At 40.4% G+C, this 22,248-nt stretch overlaps 2 protein-coding genes across 2 annotated transcripts in view; one reads left to right on the top strand and one right to left on the bottom strand.

The window, feature by feature from the left end:
- The window catches only part of LOC112237283 (actinia tenebrosa protease inhibitors), a 29,186-nt gene extending 8,242 nt beyond the window's left edge, over positions 1-20,944 (top strand). Inside the window, 5 exon segments of the mRNA XM_042295032.1 lie at positions 15,695-15,788; positions 16,028-16,198; positions 16,507-16,683; positions 20,111-20,284; positions 20,928-20,944. Of these exon segments, the coding sequence (XP_042150966.1) occupies positions 15,695-15,788; positions 16,028-16,198; positions 16,507-16,683; positions 20,111-20,284; positions 20,928-20,944 (633 nt within the window).
- Positions 5,087-6,059, bottom strand: LOC121839041 (guanine nucleotide-binding protein G(T) subunit gamma-T1-like). The gene is made up of 2 exons (XM_042295223.1): positions 5,922-6,059; positions 5,087-5,522 (listed from the first exon to the last, which is right to left on the bottom strand). Exons 1-2 carry the CDS (start codon positions 6,042-6,044, stop codon positions 5,394-5,396), a joined length of 252 nt encoding a protein of 83 aa, XP_042151157.1. The 5' UTR covers positions 6,045-6,059; the 3' UTR covers positions 5,087-5,393.
- Positions 20,945-22,248: the final 1,304 nt, after the last annotated feature.

The raw sequence follows: 22,248 nt of genomic DNA, 5'->3' as shown, positions 1-22,248 counted from the left end.
CCTACACTTTCCCAGCATGCATTTTCTATGCTGTTGGCCTGTTTTACATTCAGCAATTAAAAAGAGCAAGCCTGCTTCTTTTCTCACATAGCTATTAGGCCTAGTATAAAAAAATATTTAAAATGTCCTGTCGCTTTTGTAACTTACTAGCTTTTCCTGGGATTTCAAGAAGAGAAAGCGGCCTATTGCGGAGAGGCTTGCGTAGCCTATTGCCTGTTGCGCACGGGAACAGCTGGAAAAGAGGTGCTAGTGATGTGTAGCTGATGTAAGAAGCTAAATAAAGGCTAGATATTCGATTCATTAGCTAAATATTAGGGCTATAGGCTACCTGTCAAAGTGCAAGAAAAACAAGTAACCAGATTATGAAATGGCAGATTTGTAGTGCATTCCTCCAGGCTGCGCTCTGTGTTCCCCGGCCATGCAAAAGCTCCACTATTGATTAAATCCAGTGGCGACCCATCATTCAGGGAAGGTGGGGCAGAGCCTGTTAACGCCCCACCTATTTTGAGCACCACCTGTTTTGAGCTCCACATTTTTGCAAAAATAATAATAAATAAATACAATGACAAAATTGGGCTTGCCTGTTTTGCATGTTATTTTGGCATTAATGTGTCACATATCAGCTTGTAAACAATGTAAAAAAAATATATATATATATATATATATTTAGTTAATAAAGCCGCAAACAAACATGGTCTCTTTTTTGTTTTCTTGAGTAAGGCAGCTCCAAAATGCAGGTGTTTCTGCCTTGCTCAGTGCTTTCTGTGGTGGTGGGGCAAGCAAGCAGAAAATACGGAGTGTTGTGCCGTGATTGGCTCAGTGTTCTGCCACTCATGGGAAACTACGTCACCGCGAAGTGTAAGGGGAGACCTCTAAAATTCTCGCCCTTTGGCTGCTGACATAGCGTTACATTAAAAGTGGCCATCCAACAAGGATCAAGGTCATTTGCCACAGATAAAATGACGTCAAATCACATTATATTTATAGTAGCTTTGATTGGACTGATCATGTCAACATCATACTTTCAAAATCTTAGCTAGCAGTCATCATAATGAATCACAAATTATAGACAAAACGTATCGGTGCTCATCGGCCATTGGACATAAACATTACACAAGTTGGAAATCACAAATTCAACAATGAGTGGTTTGGAAGGACGCGACCACAGCACAAGGCGAGTACAAAAATGTATTGTATGCTGCTGCATAAATGATGTGAAATGCCAGGGCAATATGCTTACTGTAGCTAAGAAAGTAATAACGTTACTACAGTAAGTGGATGTTGTGTAGTAAGCTGTTAGTAGCCCATGTGCCTCACGCTAATAATTTGGTACCTTTTCACCTCTTAATTAGCCTATAGCCTGTTTTAGAGAAATGTCATCATCGAATATTGTAAGAGCTTTCATTGTCTGCTTATATGCTCCCCGTTATTTATCCTACGGTTCTGACTTGGTGTACAGCACGAATACTGTAGGAATGGCCCATATTCTGAATTCTGCCACTGGACATTTTGAAAGCGCTGAAAAAATAATTAATCGAAATTACGGATTGCCTCTTGTCCACTCGTCGTTCCCTTATGCCATAGTTTGGTACATCAATTGTCAGTAGAAACCACATTTGTTTAAACAAGTCAGCCATATCAGCTATGTTTTCTAAAAAGGCAGTAAATGAGGCTGAATTAACTGTTTAACTGGCAGACAAGGTTCCGCTGACAGCCAGAAGGCAAGCATCCCGGAGTCACTTCTTCACTGTTGACATTGAGACGGGTGTTTTGCAGGTACTATTTAATGAAGCTACCAGTTGAGGACTTGTGAGGCATCCGTTTCTCAAACTAGACACTCTAATGTACTTGTCCTCATGCTCAGTTGTGCACCGGGGCCTCCCACTCCTTTTTCTATTTTGGTTAGAGGCAGTTTGCGCTGTTCTGTGAAGGGAGTAGTACACAGCGTTGTACCAGATCTACAGTTTCTTGGCAATTTCTCGCATGGAATAGCCTTAATTTCTCAGAACAAGAATAGGCTGACGAGTTTCAGAAGAAAGTTCTTTGTTTCTGGCCATTTTGAGCATGTAATCGAACCCACAAACTGCTGATGCTCCAGATACTCAACTAGTCTAAAGAAGGCCAGTTTTATTGCTTCTTTAATCAGAACAACAGTTTTCAGCTGTGCTCACATAATTGCAAAAAGGATTTCTAATGATCAATTAGCCTTTTAAAATGATAAACTTGGATTAGCTAACACAACATACCATTGGAACACAGGAGTGATGGTTGCTGATAATGGGCCTCTGCACAACTATGTAGATATTCCATTAAAAATCAGCTGTTTGCAGCTACAATAGTCCTTTACAACATTAACAATGTCTACACTGTATTTCTGATCAATTTGATGTTCTTTTAATTTACTGGACAAAAAAAGGTGCCCTTAAAAAAGGGACATTTCTAAGTGACTCCAAACTTTTGAACAGTAAAACCTAGGTAATGCCAAGGTTTTAGACTAGAACATTCTTCTACCTATCTACCTAGGCTACAACACCATGTAATGAGGAATATATTATTGTTATCAAGTCAATACACAATTCTTGTCTAGGGCTGTAAACTGCAGTGATGTAGGCTAATTTGAATAACTGCTCATACCTCCTGTTTTGTTTCATGTCGAAATAACTGCATAGGCCTACAGCCTAGGCCTGATCATGCAACCATTTGGATCAGTTTGGGTCTATTCTCAACAGTTTAGAAGGTCCAGAAAGGTACATTAGCAGGCTACTCAGATGGTGTATTTTGTCAGGATGTAGCCCAGTGTTAAGATAGGCCTAATATATGAAAATATGGGCTTCTCCTTTCCAACTCCCGCCTGCTAATACTGTAGCCTATTTTACATTCAGCAAGCAAGCAAAGCGCTCATCTCTCCTCCAATAGGCTATTAGTAGGCTAAAGAAAATAAGTGTCCAACAAGCTTTTGCATTCTGGTTTTTCCTGGGACTCAACAAGATTGAAAATGAATAGCCGTGGCAGCAGAGAGGCCAGGTGCGTAATACCATAACAGAACAATTAAGACAGACTGGCTCCAGATGTAGCCTATTATATTACTATTGTATTGAACTGCATCCATCTATTCTGTCAACAATGCCTTACTGTACATCATGGAATTTTTGGTCAAATAAAACCTATTTTTTTTTAAAACCTCTTATGGTTTTGTGGTATAAACAGGGAATTTTATATTTATGACTGATATTATGATTGTTTGTTTCATATCTGCAAAGTAGTTAAAACACTGCCAGTTCTACTTTAATGATTGGCTAAATTCCACCTACTGGTCAGTCAGGTTTAATGCAAAAAGTTAAGTTTATGGGCTTGTTCGACATTGCAGCCGACAGTGCAGGCGACTGCCAACTGACTAATCTACAAATCACCTTGCATCATAAATAATAATTTGTTCTTAACTGACTTGCCTAGGTAAATAACTACTTATTATTTGTAGACTAGTCAGTCAGTCACAATTTACCCAAGATACATTATGGTTTTGATGCTCTTGAACACAGCCTATAACTCAAAACACCTGACATACCTGTAGCACTCCAGGACCAGGGTTGCCTTCAATAAGCCTGATGAATATTCAAGTACAGGTTTATGAAGCAGATTCTACTCAGGGATTAAACAACAGGCAAAAATCAGAGGTAGATTAATTTGACAGGATTCCAGTTATAAATGCATTGGGACAATTGTGTATGAATACGACATGTGCTTGATGCTTGGCAGGTTGAATGAATGATATTGAAATATTGATTGATATTGATTGACAAAAAAATTCACTGTCGCTGATTGTGACAGAAACACGGAGATGTTTGTTTCACCCACGCAGCAAAATGTTTCAACCATAACGAGGGCTACAATTGTAGTGCAATATTTCATAAATAACACTAATATTTGGTTGTCTATAAGTGGTATAAAACGAATCTGATTGATATATAACTACAATAACAAAGTACTGTATCTATGTCAAATTCAAACAAACGTCACGTGAGTCAGTGGACGTTTGTTTTTTTCTCCCACAAGGCTGTATCCAACTAATTCAGCTTTTTCTGTTTTGTTCAGGTTGTGGTGCTTGTAATATTGCGAAATATTGTCGTAGGATAGAACTGAAACTTGATTCAGATAATACGAATAGAAAGAGTCGTTTGTGTCGAGTTAGCCTTTCTGCCAGTGACCTCTCACCTACTTTCATGGTCCTTAAAGTGCGATTATCATTTGCAAGTTATACCACCAATATTCACATCCACGAAAGCTATATTATTATTAACTTTGTGTGAAATTGAATCATGATTTTATTATTATGTGGTTCATTGTTGTAATGGTACGCTAACTAACTGGCTACCAGTCTTGCATACCTTTTTAAGAGATTCCTTCAACGCAAAATGCTCTGGTGTGTAGAGTAAATGATCAGCCGTTATCTCTGAACCACTGGCCGTTTTGGGTTTAGATGACACATTTTCAGCCAGCTTCCCTGTACTGCTTAGCGAGGTTAATTTAGAGAAATGACGGCTTACTACCAAATTCAGTCGCTGCGCCATTTCTGTGTAAGTAACAGTTTATGTTGTGTGTGCGTCAATGAGCTGCACATGCGCAACTAGTAGTGTCACAGGCTATTGCCACGTTCAAAACAATTGGGAACTCCGAAATCTCTGATTTCTGTGCGTTTTTTTTTCTAGAGATCCGTCTTTCCGACCTGAAGATCACTGACGTCATGATGTGATTTCGTATTTCTTCCGAGTTCCCAGTTGTTTTCAACGCGGCATAAATGTAGGCCATGCCAGACAAAGTATAAAGCTGTAGGCTAGAAAGGGGGATTTCATGATGTTCAGGTGAGCTACCCATAACATACATGTTCCTTACCTTCATAACTACTTTTTTTCCCCATTGATGGCAGATTTGTCAATACCATCTTGTGTCTATAAGTATGTGTCTATAAGCCTGTAAAAGTACTCTGTCTTTCACACAACATTCGGGGTGACTTGTAGTTGTAAACAAGCTCATTTAATTACTGTGGTTTTGTCCAATAATGAAACAGATGGTGCACACTCAGACTATAGACAGTCTCATGGGAGACAAGCTCTTTACTGACAATATAAACCATCCAACAAACCTCTGACAATCATTCCAAAAACAACCCTTATTTCCTGCATCACTCCAAGGAGGGATCACAATCTAGAAGGATTCATTTACATGGTTTCATGAGATTTAGATTTATTTACATCTGTTAGTTTTTTTCCATCGCCTCTCGGTTAGCTATTGGTGATCCAGCTATGTTTCCTAGGAAGGTGGCATGTCCTTGGGCACTAGAGAGGGTCTAATCAGTGAAAGAAAAGCACCACTGTCTGTTTTGACTCCTGTCCTCTTCAGCAGACGACACATCCACCTTTCAACTCCTTGAATGGGTTCTTGTCTTCTGCGATGCCTTTGACCAGAGTGTCCTCTTCTACACCGGCCTGAACCGCCTCCATAAACTCAGTACAGCACTTAGACGTCTGTCATACAAAAGAAGGGTTAACATGTACCACACACAACTGTAATATCAAGAATGCATTTACATTTTAGTCATTTGGAAGACGCTCTTATCCAGAGCGACTTACTGGAGCAATTATGGTTATATGCTTTGCTCAAGGGCACATGGACAGATTGGTTTGAATCCCTGAGCCAACTACGTGAACAGCGACTTTTCAGTTACTGTCTCCTGACCGCTAGGTTACCTGTCATTACAGTCTCTTTTGATGACCAATCCATTCCACTTTGGAACATTTCATGGCTTTTATCCATGTTTAAAATACAGGGCAAATGTATTACTATCCCGCTTATTATTATTATTATTAGATATTAATCTTTTACAATGGGAAAAATGATCAATCAAAGTAAGGTGTCAAATTTACCATCCATCTCTCAAGCTTGACTTCAATCTTCTTTTGGTCTCTTTCCATTTTAGCCTTATCCACGTCTGTCAACTCGTCCATATTTATCACCCCGGCATTGTCTGTCAAAGAATAGAAATACATTGTTGCCAAAGGGAAGGTAAACATATTCTTATTAAAGAAGAGCCACACTCACAAAAACTATTTTAGAATGTGTCTCGTAGAACCATGACAATCATCATTGTATGAATTAGGTTGCGTATCTTTGTTATTTTGTTGATTAGGGTTGTGGATATTATTTTATTTTATAAAAATTGCCCCCAATACTACACTCAGATGATCCATTCCCTATGCTTGCTAGATTAATTCATGTAATAACGTCAATTTATCAAATATTTATATTAATTGGAAAAAATACAAGAAAAAAATACTTACTGCGTTTTACAGGTAACTGTCTTCCACCTCTGAATACTGCCAGAGAAATCTCTCTCCTCTCCCTCAATCCTGGTTATAAAGTAATCTGCATAAACATCCTAATCTCTTTATCTGATTAAAACTATGCCCTTTAATCCAACACTGCAGCATCATAGTAGAGGCCATAGGGCCACTCTCCAGGTGTCTGCTATGAGTCTCTTTTTTAATCCACATGGCTGTTGTGTTGTTATGATGTCTAAGAATTGCGATGAGAGTGGAAGAATATGAACAGTATGTGGATACCAACAATATTTTGCCTGTGATTCTCTTTACTGTTCCAATGCAGATATGGGTCAAGGGGAATGACACGGCAGTTCAGGTTAGCATGACAAGAAGGCTAATCTGAGTTTTCAGTACAGATAAAAAAGCATAGACTAAGGAAAGATACTACAACAGATGGCTCCATTTTAGACATTTTATCAGATACTATTATCCAGAGCATTTTACAGTAGTGAGTTCATACATGTTGATACTGAGCCCCCATGGGAATCGAACCCACAACCCTGGCATTGTAAGTGCTACCAACTGAGCCACATGGAACCATCTTGTGTAGAGATGTGTAGCCTATGGATCTATTAGCCTACATTTTCTATGGCTTTTAGATGTAGCAAGGTTACATGTCAGTGCAGAGGGAAAATGCAGACAGAAAAAAATGTGTGGGAGTATGGAGCTTGCCAGCTTGTAGTCCTAAAAAATTAAATTAATGGGGGGAAAATGGGTTTTGGAGGTTAACACAGGCTTATGAGATCATATATGTTTTGTTCTATGTGTTAATATCAGTCAGTTAACATGACCTTTATGAATTATGAAGATTTTATGTGCATTATCTTTTTTATGTTATTACATCAACTCAAATTGAATTAGTCGCATTCAAATATAGCAGATGTTATTGCGGATGTAGCGAAGTGCTTGTGTTCCTAGCTCCAACAGTGCAGTAGTATCTAACAATTCACAACAATACAAACAAATCTAAAAGTGAAAGAATGGAATTAAGAATTATATAAATATTAGGATGAGAAATTTCAAGCGATTACAGCCTCAAGTCTTCTTGGGTTTGACACTACGAGCTTGCCACACCGGTACTTGGGGAGTTTCTCCCATTCTTCTCTGCAGATCCTTTCAAGCTCTGTAAGGTTAGATGGGGAGAGTTGCTGCACAGCTATTTTCAGGTCCCTCCAGTAGAGGTCAACCGATGATGATTTTTCAGATACCGATTATTGGAGGACCAAAAATAGCCGATTTTTATTAATCGGCGGATTTTTATATATATATTTGTAATAATGACAATTACAACAATACTGAATGAACACTTTTATTTTAACTTAATATAATACATAAATAAAATCAATTTAGTCTCCGAAAAATCATGTTCAATTTAGTCTCCATGTAAAATAATGAGAACATATGAAAGCTGGTGGTTCCTTTTAACATGAGTCTTCAATATTCCCAGTTAAGAAGTTTTAGGTTGTAGTCATTATAGGAGTTATAGGACTATTTCTCGCTTTACCATTTGTATTTCATTTACCTTTGACTATTGGATGTTCTTATAGGCACTATAGTATTGCCAACCTAATCTCGGGAGTTGATAGGCTTGAAGTCATAAACAGCGCCATGCTTCAAGCATTGCGAAGAGCTGCTGGCAAACGCAGGAAAGTGCTGTTTGAAAGAATGCTTACGAGCCTGCTTCTGCCTACCACCGCTTAGTCAGACTGCTCTATCAAATATCAAATCATAGACTTAATTATAATATAATAACACACAGAAATACAAGCCTTTGGTCATTAATATGGTAAAATCCGAACCTATAATTTCGAAACAAAACGTTTACTCTTTGAGTGAAATACAGAACCAGTCCGTATTTTATCGAACGGGTGGCATCCCGAAGTCTAAATATTACTGTTACATTGCACAACCTTCAATGTTATGTCATAATTATGTAAAATTCTGGCAAATTAATTACGGTCTTTGTTAGGAAGAAATGGTCTTCACACAGTTCGCAACGAGACAGGCGGCCCAAACTGCTGCATATACCCTGACTCTGCTTGCACAAAACGCAAGAGAAGTGACACAATTTCCCTAGTTAATACTGCCTGCTAACATGAATTTCTTTTAACTAAATATGCAGGTTTTAAAAAATATACTTGTGTATTGATTTTAATAAGAAAGGCATTGATGTTTATGGTTAGGTACGTTGGTGCAACGACAGTGCTTTTTCGCGGATGTGCTTTGTTAAATCATCACCCGTTTGGCAAAGTAGGCTGTGATTCGATGATAAATTAACAGGCACCACAATGATTATATGCAACGAAGGACAAGCTAGTTAAACTAGTAATATCATAAACCATGTGTAGTTAACTAGTGATTATATTAAGATTTATTGTTTTTTATAAGATAAGTTTAATGCTAGCTAGCAACTTACCTTGGTTCATTGCTGCACTCGTGTAACAAGAGTGGCTTCTGTCTGCCATGCAGTCTCCATGTGGAGTTTTTATTTTATTTTATTTCACCTTTATTTAACCAGGTAGGCTAGTTGAGAACAAGTTCTCATTTACAACTGCAACCTGGCCAAGATTAAAGCATAGCAGTGTGAACAGACAGCAACAGAGTTACACATGGAGTAAACAATAAACAAGTCAATAACACAGTATAAAAAATTAAATAATAATAATTTTTAAAAAGCGTCTATACATTAGTGCAATGTAATCGGCCATAATCGGCGTCCAAAAATGCCGATTACCGATTGTTATGAAACTTGAAATCGACCCTAATTTATCGGCCATGCCAATTAATAAGGTCGACCTCTACTCTCTAGAGACATTCGATCGGGTTCAAGTCCGGGCTCTGGCTGGGCCACTCAAGGACATTCAAAGACTTGTCCCGAAGCCACTCCTGCGTTGTCTTGGCTGTGTGCTTAGGGTCGTTGTGGTGTTAGACTGGGGCGAAGGTTCACCTTTGAGGTCCTACGCGCTCTGGAGAAGGTTTTCATCAATGATCTCTGTATTTTGCTACGTTCATCTATCCCTCGATCCTGACTAGTCTCCAAGTCCCTGCCGCCGAAAAACATCACAGCATGATGACGCCACCACCATGCTTCACCATAGGGATGGTGCCATGTCCTCCAGATATGACGCTTGGAATTCAGGCAAGGTGATCAATCTTGGTTTCATCAGACCAGAGAATCTTGTTTCTCATGGTCTGAGAGTCCTTTAGGTGCCTTTTGGCAAACTCCAAGCAGGCTGTCATGTGCCTTTTGCTGTAGAGTGGCTTCTGTCTGGCCACTCTACCATAAAGGCCTGATTGGTGGAATGCTGCAGAGATGGTTGTCCTTCTGAAAGGCTCTCCCATTTCCACAGAGGCACACTGGAGCTCTGTCAAAGTGACCACCGGGTTCTTGGTCACCTCCCTGACCAAGGCCCTTCTCCCCGGTTGCTCAGTTTGGCCTGGGCGGCCAGCTCTAGTAAGAGTCTTGGTGGTTCCAAACTTCTTCCATTTAAGTATGATGGAGGCCACTGTGATCTTGTGGACCTTCAATGGTGCCTTGACACAATCCTGTCTCGGAGCTCTACGGACAATTCCTTTGACCTTATGGTTTGGTCTTTGCTCTGAGGTGCACTATCAACTGTGGGACCTTATATAGACAGGGGTTGGCCTTTCCAAATCATGTCCAATCAATTTAATTTACCACAGGTGGACTCCAATCAAGTTCTAGAAAAATCTCAAGGATAATCAATGGAAATAGGATGCATCTGAGCTCAATTTCGAGTCTCATAGCAAAGGGTCTGACTACTTATGTAAATAAGCTAATTTTTCTTCATTTTTAATACATTTGCAAAATTGTTTAAAAAATACTGTTTTTGCTTTGTCATTATGGGATATAGTTCTCTACTTATGTAATTGATACAGTGCCTTGCCAAAGTATTCGGCCCCCTTGAACTTTGCGACCTTTTGCCACATTTCAGGCTTCAAACATAAAGATATAAACTGTATTTTTTGTGAAGAATCAACAACAAGCGGGACACAATCATGAAGTGGAACGACATTTATTGGATATTTCAAACTTTTTTAACAAATCAAAAACTGAAAAATTGGGCGTGCAAAATTATTCAGCCCCTTTACTTTCAGTGCAGCAAACTCTCTCCAGAAGTTCAGTGAGGATCTCTGAATGATCCAATGTTGACCTAAATGACTAATGATGATAAATACAATCCACCTGTGTGTAATCAAGTCTCCGTATAAATGCACCTGCACTGTGATAGTCTCAGAGGTCCGTTAAAAGCGCAGAGAGCATCATGAAGAACAAGGAACACACCAGGCAGGTCCGAGATACTGTTGTGAAGAAGTTTAAAGCCGGATTTGGATACAAAAAGATTTCCCAAGCTTTAAACATCCCAAGGATCACTGTGTAAGCGATAATATTGAAATGGAAGTAGTATCAGACCACTGCAAATCTACCAAGACCTGGCCGTCCCTCTAAACTTTCAGCTCATACAAGGAGAAGACTGATCAGAGATGCAGCCAAGAGGCCCATGATCACTCTGGATGAACTGCAGAGATCTACAGCTGAGGTGGGAGACTCTGTCCATAGGACAACAATCAGTCGTATATTGCACAAATCTGGCCTTTATGGAAGAGTGGAAAGAAGAAAGCCATTTCTTAAAGATATCCATAAAAAGTGTTGTTTAAAGTTTGCCACAAGCCACCTGGGAGACACACCAAACATGTGGAAGAAGGTGCTCTGGTCAGATGAAACCAAAATTGAACTTTTTGGCAACAATGCAAAACGTTATGTTTGGCGTAAAAGCAACACAGCTCATCACCCTGAACACACCATCCCCACTGTCAAACATGGTGGTGGCAGCATCATGGTTTGGGCCTGCTTTTCTTCAGCAGGGACAGGGAAGATGGTTAAAATTGATGGGAAGATGGATGGAGCCAAATACAGGACCATTCTGGAAGAAAACCTGATGGAGTCTGCAAAAGACCTGAGACTGGGACGGAGATTTGTCTTCCAACAAGACAATGATCCAAAACATAAAGCAAAATCTACAATGGAATGGTTCAAAATAAACATATCCAGGTGTTAGAATGGCCAAGTCAAAGTCCAGACCTGAATCCAATCGAGAATCTGTGGAAAGAACTGAAAACTGCTGTTCACAAATGCTCTCCATCCAACCTCACTGAGCTCGAGCTGTTTTGCAAGGAGGAATAGGAAAACATTTCAGTCTCTCGATGTGCAAAACTGATAGAGACATACCCCAAGCGACTTACAGCTGTAATCGCAGCAAAAGGTGGCGCTACAAAGTATTAACTTAAGGGGGCTGAATTATTTTGCACGCCCAATTTTTCAGTTTTTGATTTGTTAAAAAAGTTTGAAATATCCAATAAATGTCGTTCCACTTCATGATTGTGTCCCACTTGTTGTTGATTCTTCACAAAAAATACAGTTTTATATCTTTATGTTTGAAGCCTGAAATGTGGCAAAAGTTCGCAAAGTTCAAGGGGGCCGAATACTTTTGCAAGGCACTGTATGTATTAGGAAATAGGCCTTTCTTCTTTGACCAAGACTCTTATTCAATATTCTATCAAATACAGGTCAGGTACAGATGTAGGATCTTAGTTTAAGACAGTTTGCTACAGCAGGAAAAGAATACTGCAGCAACAATGTATTTGAATTATTATGTGGATTACAGTGGAGGCTGCTGAGGGGAGGCCAGCTCATAATAATGGCTGAAATGGAGTCAATGGAGTGTTATCAACCACATGGAAACCACATCTTTGACGTGTTTGATACCATTCCATTTACTCCATTCCAGCCATTTATTATGAGCCATCCTCCCCTCAGCAGCCTCCACTGGTGGATTATAATTCATGGACATTTAGTAGGGGTCTATCAAAGGACAAAATCTCAATGAGGGGGAGAGTGTTGTTGTTTTTATGCATCCAGGGAAGCAGTTGTCGGTTAGGACAGAAATAGGACACATTATAAAGCAGCTCATGACATTTTCTCACTCCACTCTCCTTGTTGAAAGCTAAGTAGCCTTGCACAAGCCTTGGCATGTGCAAGCCGGAACGGCTCATAGCGTTGAGGCAGCTTGAGAGGAATTGGGCCATATTTGTACGGTCTTCGATCTCAGGGTGGACACTAACTACAAGGCCACTGAGTTGGTCCTTTTGAAACAGGTATCTTCATACCTTTTAGAGTTCCCACCGGTTTACATTTCTATTGATGTAAAGAGAAAAGCTAATAAAGTTCACCAAGGCAGATCCTGCATGGATGCCCAGAGTTGTGATTGTTTTTTTTTATTGGGAAACATCCAGATGTGATGGGGACTATGACACAATAAAGAATGACATAAGCTCAATGTGTTAATGTTTTATACTGTATACTGTATCACTTCCTTAGATACAAGGCAATATTTTGTAGTGAGTGTGTGGACTATTTACACACACACCTTACCCTTTTAATCAGGGCAAGGTGACCGGAAACATGACCGAATACAAACAGTGTAGCTATTCCCGCCGCAAGGCAATCAAACAAGCTAAGCGTCAGTATAGAGACAAAGTAGAATCTCAATTCAACAGCTCAGACACACAAGGTATGTGGCAGGGTCTACAGTCAATCACGGATTACAAAAAGAAAACCAGCCCCGTCACGGACCAGGATGTCTTGCTCCCAGGCAGACTAAATAACTTTTTTGCCACTGCAGCTGACGTGAGGAAAACATTTAAACGTGTTAACCCTCGCAAGGCTGCAGGCCCAGACGGCATCCCCAGCCGCGCCCTCAGAGCATGCGCAGACCAGCTGGCTGGTGTGTTTACGGACATATTCAATCAATCCCTATCCCAGTCTGTTGTTCCCACATGCTTCAAGAGGGCCACCATTGTTCCTGTTCCCAAGAAAGCTAAGGTAACTGAGCTAAACGACTACCGCCCGTAGCACTCACTTCCGTCATCATGAAGTGCTTTGAGAGACTAGTCAAGGACCATATCACCTCCACCCTACCTGACACCCTAGACCCAATCCAATTTGCTTACCGCCCAAATAGGTCCACAGACGATGCAATCTCAACCACACTGCACACTGCCCTAACCCATCTGGACAAGAGGAATACCTATGTGAGAATGCTGTTCATCGACTACAGCTCGGCATTTAACACCATAGTACCCTCCAAGCTCGTCATCAAGCTCGAGACCCTGGGTCTCGACCCCGCCCTGTGCAATTGGGTTCTGGACTTCCTGACGGGCCGCCCCCAGGTGGTGAGGGTAGGCAACAACATCTCCACCCCGCTGATCCTCAACACTGGGGCCCCACAAGGGTGCGTTCTGAGCCCTCTCCTGTACTCCCTGTTCACCCACGACTGCGTGGCCACGCACGCTCCAACTCAATCATCAAGTTTGCGGACGACACAACAGTGGTAGGCTTGATTACCAACAACGACGAGACGGCCTACAGGGAGGAGGTGAGGGCCCTCGGAATGTGGTGTCAGGAAAATAACCTCGCACTCAACGTCAACAAAACTAAGGAGATGATTGTGGACTTCAGGAAACAGCAGAGGGAACACCCCCTATCCACATCGATGGAACAGTAGTGGAGAGGGTAGTAAGTTTTAAGTTCCTCGGCGTACACATCACAGACAAACTGAATTGGTCCACCCACACAGACAGCATCGTGAAGAAGGCGCAGCAGCGCCTCTTCAACCTCAGGAGGCTGAAGAAATTTGGCTTGTCACCAAAAGCACTCACAAACTTCTACAGATGCACAATCGAGAGCATCCTGGCGAGCTGTATCAACTGCTCCGGCCACAACCGTAAGGCTCTCCAGAGGGTAGTGAGGTCTGCACAACGCATCACCGGGGGCAAACTACCTGCCCTCCAGGACACCTACACCACCCGATGTCACAGGAAGGCCATAAAGATCATCAAGGACAACAACCACCCGAGCCACTGCCTGTTCACCCCGCTATCATCCAGAAGGCGAGGTCAGTACAGGTGCATCAAAGCTGGGACCGAGAGACTGAAAAACAGCTTCTATCTCAAGGCCATCAGACTGTTAAACAGCCACCACTAACATTGAGTGGCTGCTGCCAACACACTGACTTAACTCCAGCCACTTTAATAATGGGAATTGATGGGAAATTATGTAAAATATATCACTAGCCACTTTAAACAATGCTACCTAATATAATGTTTACATACCCTACATTATTCATCTCATATGTATACGTATATACTGTACTCTATATCATCTACTGCATCTTTATGTAATACATGTATCACTAGCCACTTTAACTATGCCACTTTGTTTACATACTCATCTCATATGTATATACTGTACTCGATACCATCTACTGTATCTTGCCTATGCCGCTCTGTACCATCACTCATTCATATATCTTTATGTACATATTCTTTATCCCCTTACACTTGTGTCTATAAGGTAGTAGTTTTGGAATTGTTAGCTAGATTATTTGTTGGTTATTACTGCATTGTCGGAACTAGAAGCACAAGCATTTCGCTACACTCGCATTAACATCTGCTAACCATGTGTATGTGACATAAAATTTGATTTGAATTTCATTCATCTGAATTAGATTTAGGGCTTAAACATGAACCGAATAGAACGTTAAAAGCCTGTCGCCCACATTAATAAATAAACTCTCAAATTCTAGATCTAATCATTTGTTATAATTAATTACTAGAAACCACTTTGCAAAGTGAGTGGTGCAGTGGTCTAAGGCACTGCATCTCAGTGCAAGAGGCGTCACTATAGTCCCTGGTTCGAATCCAGGCTGAATCATATCTGGCTGTGATTGGGCTGTGCCATAGGGCAGCGCACAATTGGCCCAGCCCAGCGGTTTGACCGTGGTAGGCCGTCATTGTAAATGAGAATTAGTTCTTAACTGACTTCACAAGTTAAATCAACTAGAAGAAAAACAATAATTAACATTGTCATATGTTATGACACATATGGTCATAAATCTGTTAATTAACAAATTCTTCTTCTCATGATACTCCCATAATAGTTTCATTCCCAGACTAGCCTACATTTATTGTAGTCTCTTTCCACATCAATGTTTGGACCGTATCTATTGCGCGCGATGAAGGACGTTTGACATATTGCGTTATTAGTTCAACAGTGTATGAACGTGACGTTGTCTATGATGCAGATCAAAACATTAATCAGGTCGTTCCTACTTCGGGTTTGTATGGAAATGAGCCATTATAGCCCGCCCCTCGAGCCGCTTTGGAAAGCGTTTACAAGAGTATAAATGGCTGTACTGATGGTGCGAAAAGTTAGAAGAGTTAAGGAGAATTGAACTTGGGGAAAATCTACAACAATGGAGCTCAATTCATTGATTTTTCTGATCCTTTCATGCTCTTTTTGTTACGTCGTTGCATTTTCAACGAAACAAGGTAAAGAAAAATGATTTGATGTATTTTTAATACCGTAACTGGTAATAGCCACATTAATATTGTATTAGTTTTTCTCGACGCCAAAATACTTTGCAATCATAATCAATCGATGGGCGTTGGCTCATGACTTTTCAGTAGTGATAAAGTTGTTGTCGACATGAATCTGTACTTCAGAGATTCCTTGACCTAATTTTGCAGCCAGCAATAGTGTTGATGTTGTGTGTTTCTGCTAATTTCAGAGGTGTGTCTACTTCAAGTAGATGAGGGACCTTGCAAAGTATATCTCCAACGTTACTACTACAATACTTTCACTCAACAATGCGAAGAGTTTGTCTATGGAGGCTGCCAAGGGAATGCAAACAACTTCAAGAGTTTTCTGGCGTGTGAGATAGCATGTTTTGGAATACCAAGTACGTTTTTATTTGTTTATACAAGTCTGTTTTTGTGTGGTATTCTCAGAAGTTTTTCTTTGCATTTAAATATTCATCAAGTTCAGTTTTATTTTTTTTATTTAGACTATAGGCCATTTTATTTCATCAAAACAATTCTAAGTCGTGAATTGTATGAACATATAGCCGTCAGCACTTTTGAAAAGTTTTGGGGTTTTGAAATGGAAATCCAAACCAATTCAGGATAAAAGACAATACAATGTGACCTATTTCATTTTTCAATAGTTCCTATAAGAATGTGTTTCTTTTCACCTTCTCCACCCCACCAGAGGTCCCCCAGATCTGCACGTTCCAGAAAGAGGCGGGTCCCTGTGAGGCCTATATGCCGAGCTACTTCTTCAACATGATCACCATGCAGTGTGAGCAGTTCATCTACGGAGGCTGCCATGGCAACGCGAACCGCTTTCAGGACCAGTTGTCTTGCATGGAGTACTGTAGACCACAATAGGGAAAACATTTCCACATCCAGTGTTGAGCATGGGCTTATAGGGCGGTGCACAATTGGCCCAGCATCGTCAGGGTTTGGCCAGAGTAGGCCATCATTGCAAATAAGAATTGTTTGTAACTGACTTGCCTAGTTAAATAAAGGTGTTCACTCTATTGTGTTATTAACACTGTATTACTTTGGAATGATGTAGAAACAAGATTAGAGGAAGCTTTTTCATGAAATTTGGCCATTTGATTGCAACCAGCCACATCCTCATCAAAAGTCTGGCCATGATGACATGCAATATGAAATGGAAATGAAACTGGATATAAGGACCAGTACAAAAGGACCAACCGTGAAGCTCTAAGGGTCACCTCTATCAATACCACAGGAGGTTGGTTGCACCTTAATTGGGGAGGACGGGCTCGTGGTAATGGCTGGAGCGGAATAGGTGGAATGGTACCAAATACATTGAATACATGGTTTCCATGTGTTTGATGCCATTCCATTTGCTCCATTCCAGCCATTATTATAAGCTGTCCTCCCCTCAGCAGCCTCCACGGATCAATACTAGAGGTCGACCGATTATGATTTTTCAACACCGATACCGATTTATTGGAGGACCAAAAAAAGTTGGTACCGATTAATTGGCCGATTTAAAAATATATATATATATTTTATTTGTAATAATGACAATTACAACAATACTGAATGAACACTTATTTTAATTTAATATAATACATCAATAAATTCAATTTATCCTCAAATAAATAATGAAACATGTTCAATTTGGTTTAAATAATGCAAAAACAAAGTGTTGGAGAAGAAAGTAAAAGTGCAATATGTGCTATGTAAGAAAGCTAACGTTTCAGTTCCTTGCTCAGAACATAAGAACATATGAAAGCTGGTGGTTCATTTTAACATGAGTCTTCAATATTCCCAGGTAAGAAGTTTTAGGTTGTAGTTATTATAGGAATTATAGGACTATTTCTCTCTATACCATTTGTATTTCATTTAACTTTGACGATTGGATGTTCTTATAGGCACTTTAGTATTGCCAGTGTAACAGAATAGCTTCCGTCCCTCTTCTCGCTCCTCCCTGGGCTCGAACCAGGAACACAATGACAACAGCCACCCTCGAAGCAGCGTTACCCATGCAGAGCAAGGGGAACAACCACTCCAAGTCTCAGAGCGAGTGAAGTTTGAAACGCTATTAGAGTGCACACCGCTAACTAGCTAGCCATTTCACATCGGTTACACCAGCCTAATCTATGGAGTTGATAGGCTTGAAGTCATAAACAGCGCAATGCTTGACACACAACGAAGAGCTGCTGGCAAAACGCACAAGAGTGCTGTTTGAATGAATACTTACGAGCCTGCTGCTGCCTACCACCGCTCAGTCAGACTGCTCAATCAAATCATACACTTAGTTATAACATAATAACACACAGAAATACGAGCCTTAGGTCATTAATATGGTCGAATCCGGAAACTATCATCTCGAAAACAAAAAGTTTATTCTTTCAGTGAAATACGGAACCATTCCGTATTTTATCTAAGGGGTGGCATCCATTAGTCTAAATGTTCCTGTTACATTGCACAACCTTCAATGTTATGTCATAATTACGTATAATTCTGGCAAATTAGGCGGCCCAAACTGTTGCATATACACTGACTCTGCGTGCAATGAACCCAAGAGAAGTGACACAATTTCACCCGGTTAATATTGCCTGCTAACCTGGATTTCTTTTAGCTAAATATGCAAGTTAAAAAATATATACTTCTCTATATTGACTTTAAGAAAGGCATTGATGTTCATGGTTAGGTAAACATTGGAGCAATGATACGCACCGCATCGATTATATGCAACGCAGGACACGCTAGATAAACTAGTTATATCATCAACCATGTGTAGTTAACTAGTGAATGTGATTGATTGATTGATTTTTATAAGATAAGTTTAATGCTAGCCAGCAACTTACCTTGGCTTACTGCATTCGCGTATCAGGCAGGCTCCGCGTGAGGCAGGTGGTTAGAGCGTTGGACTAGTTAACTGTAAGGTTGCAAGATCGAATCCCCCGAGCTGTTAAGGTGAAAATCTGTCGTTCTGCCCCTGAACGAGGCAGTTAACCCACAATTCCTAGGCTGTCATTGAAAATAGGAATGTGTTCTTAACTGACTTGCCTAGTTAAATAAAGTTGTAAGAATTAAAAAATTTTAATCGGCCAAATCGGTGTCCAACAATACAAATTTCCGATTGTTATAAAAACTTGAAATCGGCCCTAATTAATCAGCCATTCCAATGAATCGGTCGACCTCTAATCAATACTATACTCAAACTAGATAGAAGGACCAGTACCAGCCTCCCAAGTGGCGCAGCAATCTAAGGCACTACAGCCTGGGATTCGATCCCAGGTTCGATCCCAGGTTCATCGCGCTCTAGCAACTCCTTGTGGTGGGCCGGGCACCAGCAGGCTGACTTCGGTCGTCAGTTGAACAGTGTTTCCTCCGACACATTGGTGCGGCTGGCTTACAAGTTAAGTGTTAAGAAGCAAGGTTGGGCGGGTCATGTTTCGGAGGACGCATGACTCGACCTTCGCCTCTCCCGAGCCCGTTGGGGAGTTCCAGTGATGAGACGAGATTGTGATTGGATATCACGAAATTGGGGAGAAAATGGGGATACAAAACAAAAAAAACAAAGAAGGACCAGTACAAAAAGGACCAATCCTGACACTCTAACAGTCTCTTCTATCAATACTATACTCAAGAGTCACACTGTATCTGAGTGCCTTAATTCTCTCAGGCATTGTCCTGAAATTATTCCATACATTTCTCTCAGTTGTGCGTCTGTTTATGTTCAGAAGCCGGGGATGAGCCTCTCGGTCGAAAATGAGACAAAGCAAGCTGAAGAGTAGCCTACTCTCTGCCTATTGTCCTGTTATTCTATAACAATATTATTCTGAAATGATTCCATCCAGTATCCTCTTTCAATTTTATTTCTACTTACGTTATTAAGAAACTAGAGATGTAGCCTGGTTACCCATCTATTTAGCTGTTCAACTCCTGGCCACTCCTTGTCATGTTTGGCATGAGAGTTCCATAAGGAGTTGGCGACAGATCAGAAACAGGCTGGCACCCAGGCTAGGTTACATTACCAAACAGGCTGGCACCCAGGCTAGGTTACATTACCAAACAGGCTGGCACCCAGGCTAGGTTACATTACCAAACAGGCTGGCACCCAGGCTAGGTTACATTACCAAACAGGCTGGCACCCAGGCTAGGTTACATTACTAAACAGACTGGCACCCAGGCTAGGTTACATTACCAAACAGACTGGCACCCAGGCTAGGTTACAGACTACCAGAGATGAGCGTCTTGGTTAATGTTAGCTGAAGAGTAGCCTACTCTCTCCCAGAGTTGTTATAGTTGTTTTATGTACTCGACAGCTACTCCTGTGCTCTGCCTGGATCCCCTGGATAAAGGAGGATGTGCTGCATCTATACCGCGCTACTACTACAACTCAGCCTCCAGGATGTGTGAGCAGTTCATCTATTCAGGTTGTGGAGGAAGCAGCAACAACTTTATATCCAGACAAAGCTGCATGGACATCTGTGCTAAAGGTATGATAGTGGTCATCACACACACACACACACACACACACACACACACACACACACACACACACACACACACACACACACACACACACACACAGTTCTCTGTTTATCTGAAGATATAACTGGGGGGAAGGGAGGGGGTGTTTTTGAATATAATGACCAATAGACTTATTACATCTGCCAGCTCAACAACCATTTGCATGTTCCCCATAATTGCAGTAATGGCTACAGACCTTTTCGTTAGCGCCAGCTAGTGTCAGAGTAACAGGTTGTGTTTGAGGTCATTGTGTGACTGGAGGACTGGCTAACTTTGGATCACATTATAAGTAACATGCTTTTTGACTTTGTCCTTTTCTAACTGGGGATTAAGCGCGGCCATCTTTCAAGGAAGTACAGTGCCCAAAAACAGCTGAATTACATCTCAATCTCTCAATATTGGCCACATTAATTGGATATTTGAGTAAAATAAAAGTGTATTATAACTGACAGGTATGTGTGGTTTAGGTTAATCTGCACATAGTTTTCAATAGTTTTAGATGGTTTTAGCAGAGCTGAGGGTCTCCCTGCCCACCAGCATGCAAACGGAACGTTCTGCACCTTACTGGGATGTAATAATGACCTGTGATTTTCATTTTCTTTGTTTCAGCTGGGAAACCATTTTGATTCAAAAACCGGAATAAAGCCTAATAACAATATTAAATGGTCACATTTGATTCATGATTTTATTCAAAGGGGCACATGAATAATAATGAACTAACATTGACATGTTGAATTGTATTTTTTTTACTGCACCATAATTGACTTGCTACTTGCACTGCCTTGTCTGTAATGGTTCATTGTGATGCATAGTTGAAAATAGCAAACCAATCAATCAAATGTGAATCGACCTACACCAGCAGTATTTTTGCTGAGTACGTTTCTCAAGACAGTTTGTATTGTAGTATACATTTACCATGGCAACTATCATACAATATAAAAATATATTTTTGTAGAATTTTTTTAATGTATTTTAGATTTTAAAAAATACTTTAACAGTTTAGTGTTTTCCACCATTTATGATGAAGTTATACTGAGGCACTGTTTAAATTGTTAAGCAATATTAGCAAAATAATTTATGTATTGTTTTGTGTTTTCAACATAGTACATTTTAACGAAAACCTTTGCTTAACTTTATATTAAGTTTTCACACCATGACATAATGGATATAATAAAATAACTCAAGACATTTTTGTCTGTACACTACTCAGTTGCTTTTCTCCCATTTGTCCTGAAATTCCACTTTGCCTCTAAATATAATGCTGTTACCAAACAGGAATAAGAACTGAATGTGTGTCCTCTTTTTTCATGTATGCTTGCATTATCACCATGCCCCTTCTCATCCAAGAGCTTGATACCTGTTTCTCTCTCTATCCCACTTCCTTTCCACCCTAAATCTTTAACTTTCTCTTATCTTGCTTTGACTGGGTTACTTTCAGCCCCTTCAGAACAGCCAGACTAGAGGAGGGTAGTAACCATTACATTTTACATACGCTCTTATCCAAAGCAACATACAGGCGCAATTAGGGTTAAGTGCCTTGCTCAGATTTTTCACCAGCACGGCTCAGGGATTCGAACCAGCGACCTTTCGTTACTGTCCCAATGCTCTTAACAACTAGTGTACCTGCTGCCCCCCTTAATAGATGGAGAGAGTTATGGCAGCACATTTATTACTTTGCTGGCCTTAGAAGGAAGTCAACAAACTATATTTACATTAACCTCTTTACCAGAGTCTGTATATACAGTATCGCAAAGTCAACACAACAATGTAATCTATTTTGATGTTTTGACATGAACCCTAACTTGCAAGTTTCTGTTGAGAAACCATCTCAATAGAAAAGTAACAACGTGTTCTGTTCACGCTCATGCATTTTTATTTAATGTGTAAATATTAGTTTTGGCAGCAGAATCAGTGTCACGCCCTGGTCTTA

Source organism: Oncorhynchus tshawytscha, linkage group LG13 (assembly GCF_018296145.1).
Source record: "Oncorhynchus tshawytscha isolate Ot180627B linkage group LG13, Otsh_v2.0, whole genome shotgun sequence".
NCBI classification, from domain to species: domain Eukaryota; kingdom Metazoa; phylum Chordata; class Actinopteri; order Salmoniformes; family Salmonidae; genus Oncorhynchus; species Oncorhynchus tshawytscha.
Note: the sequence above shows the minus strand (reverse complement) of the source record. Positions and strands in the feature narration are given on the sequence as shown.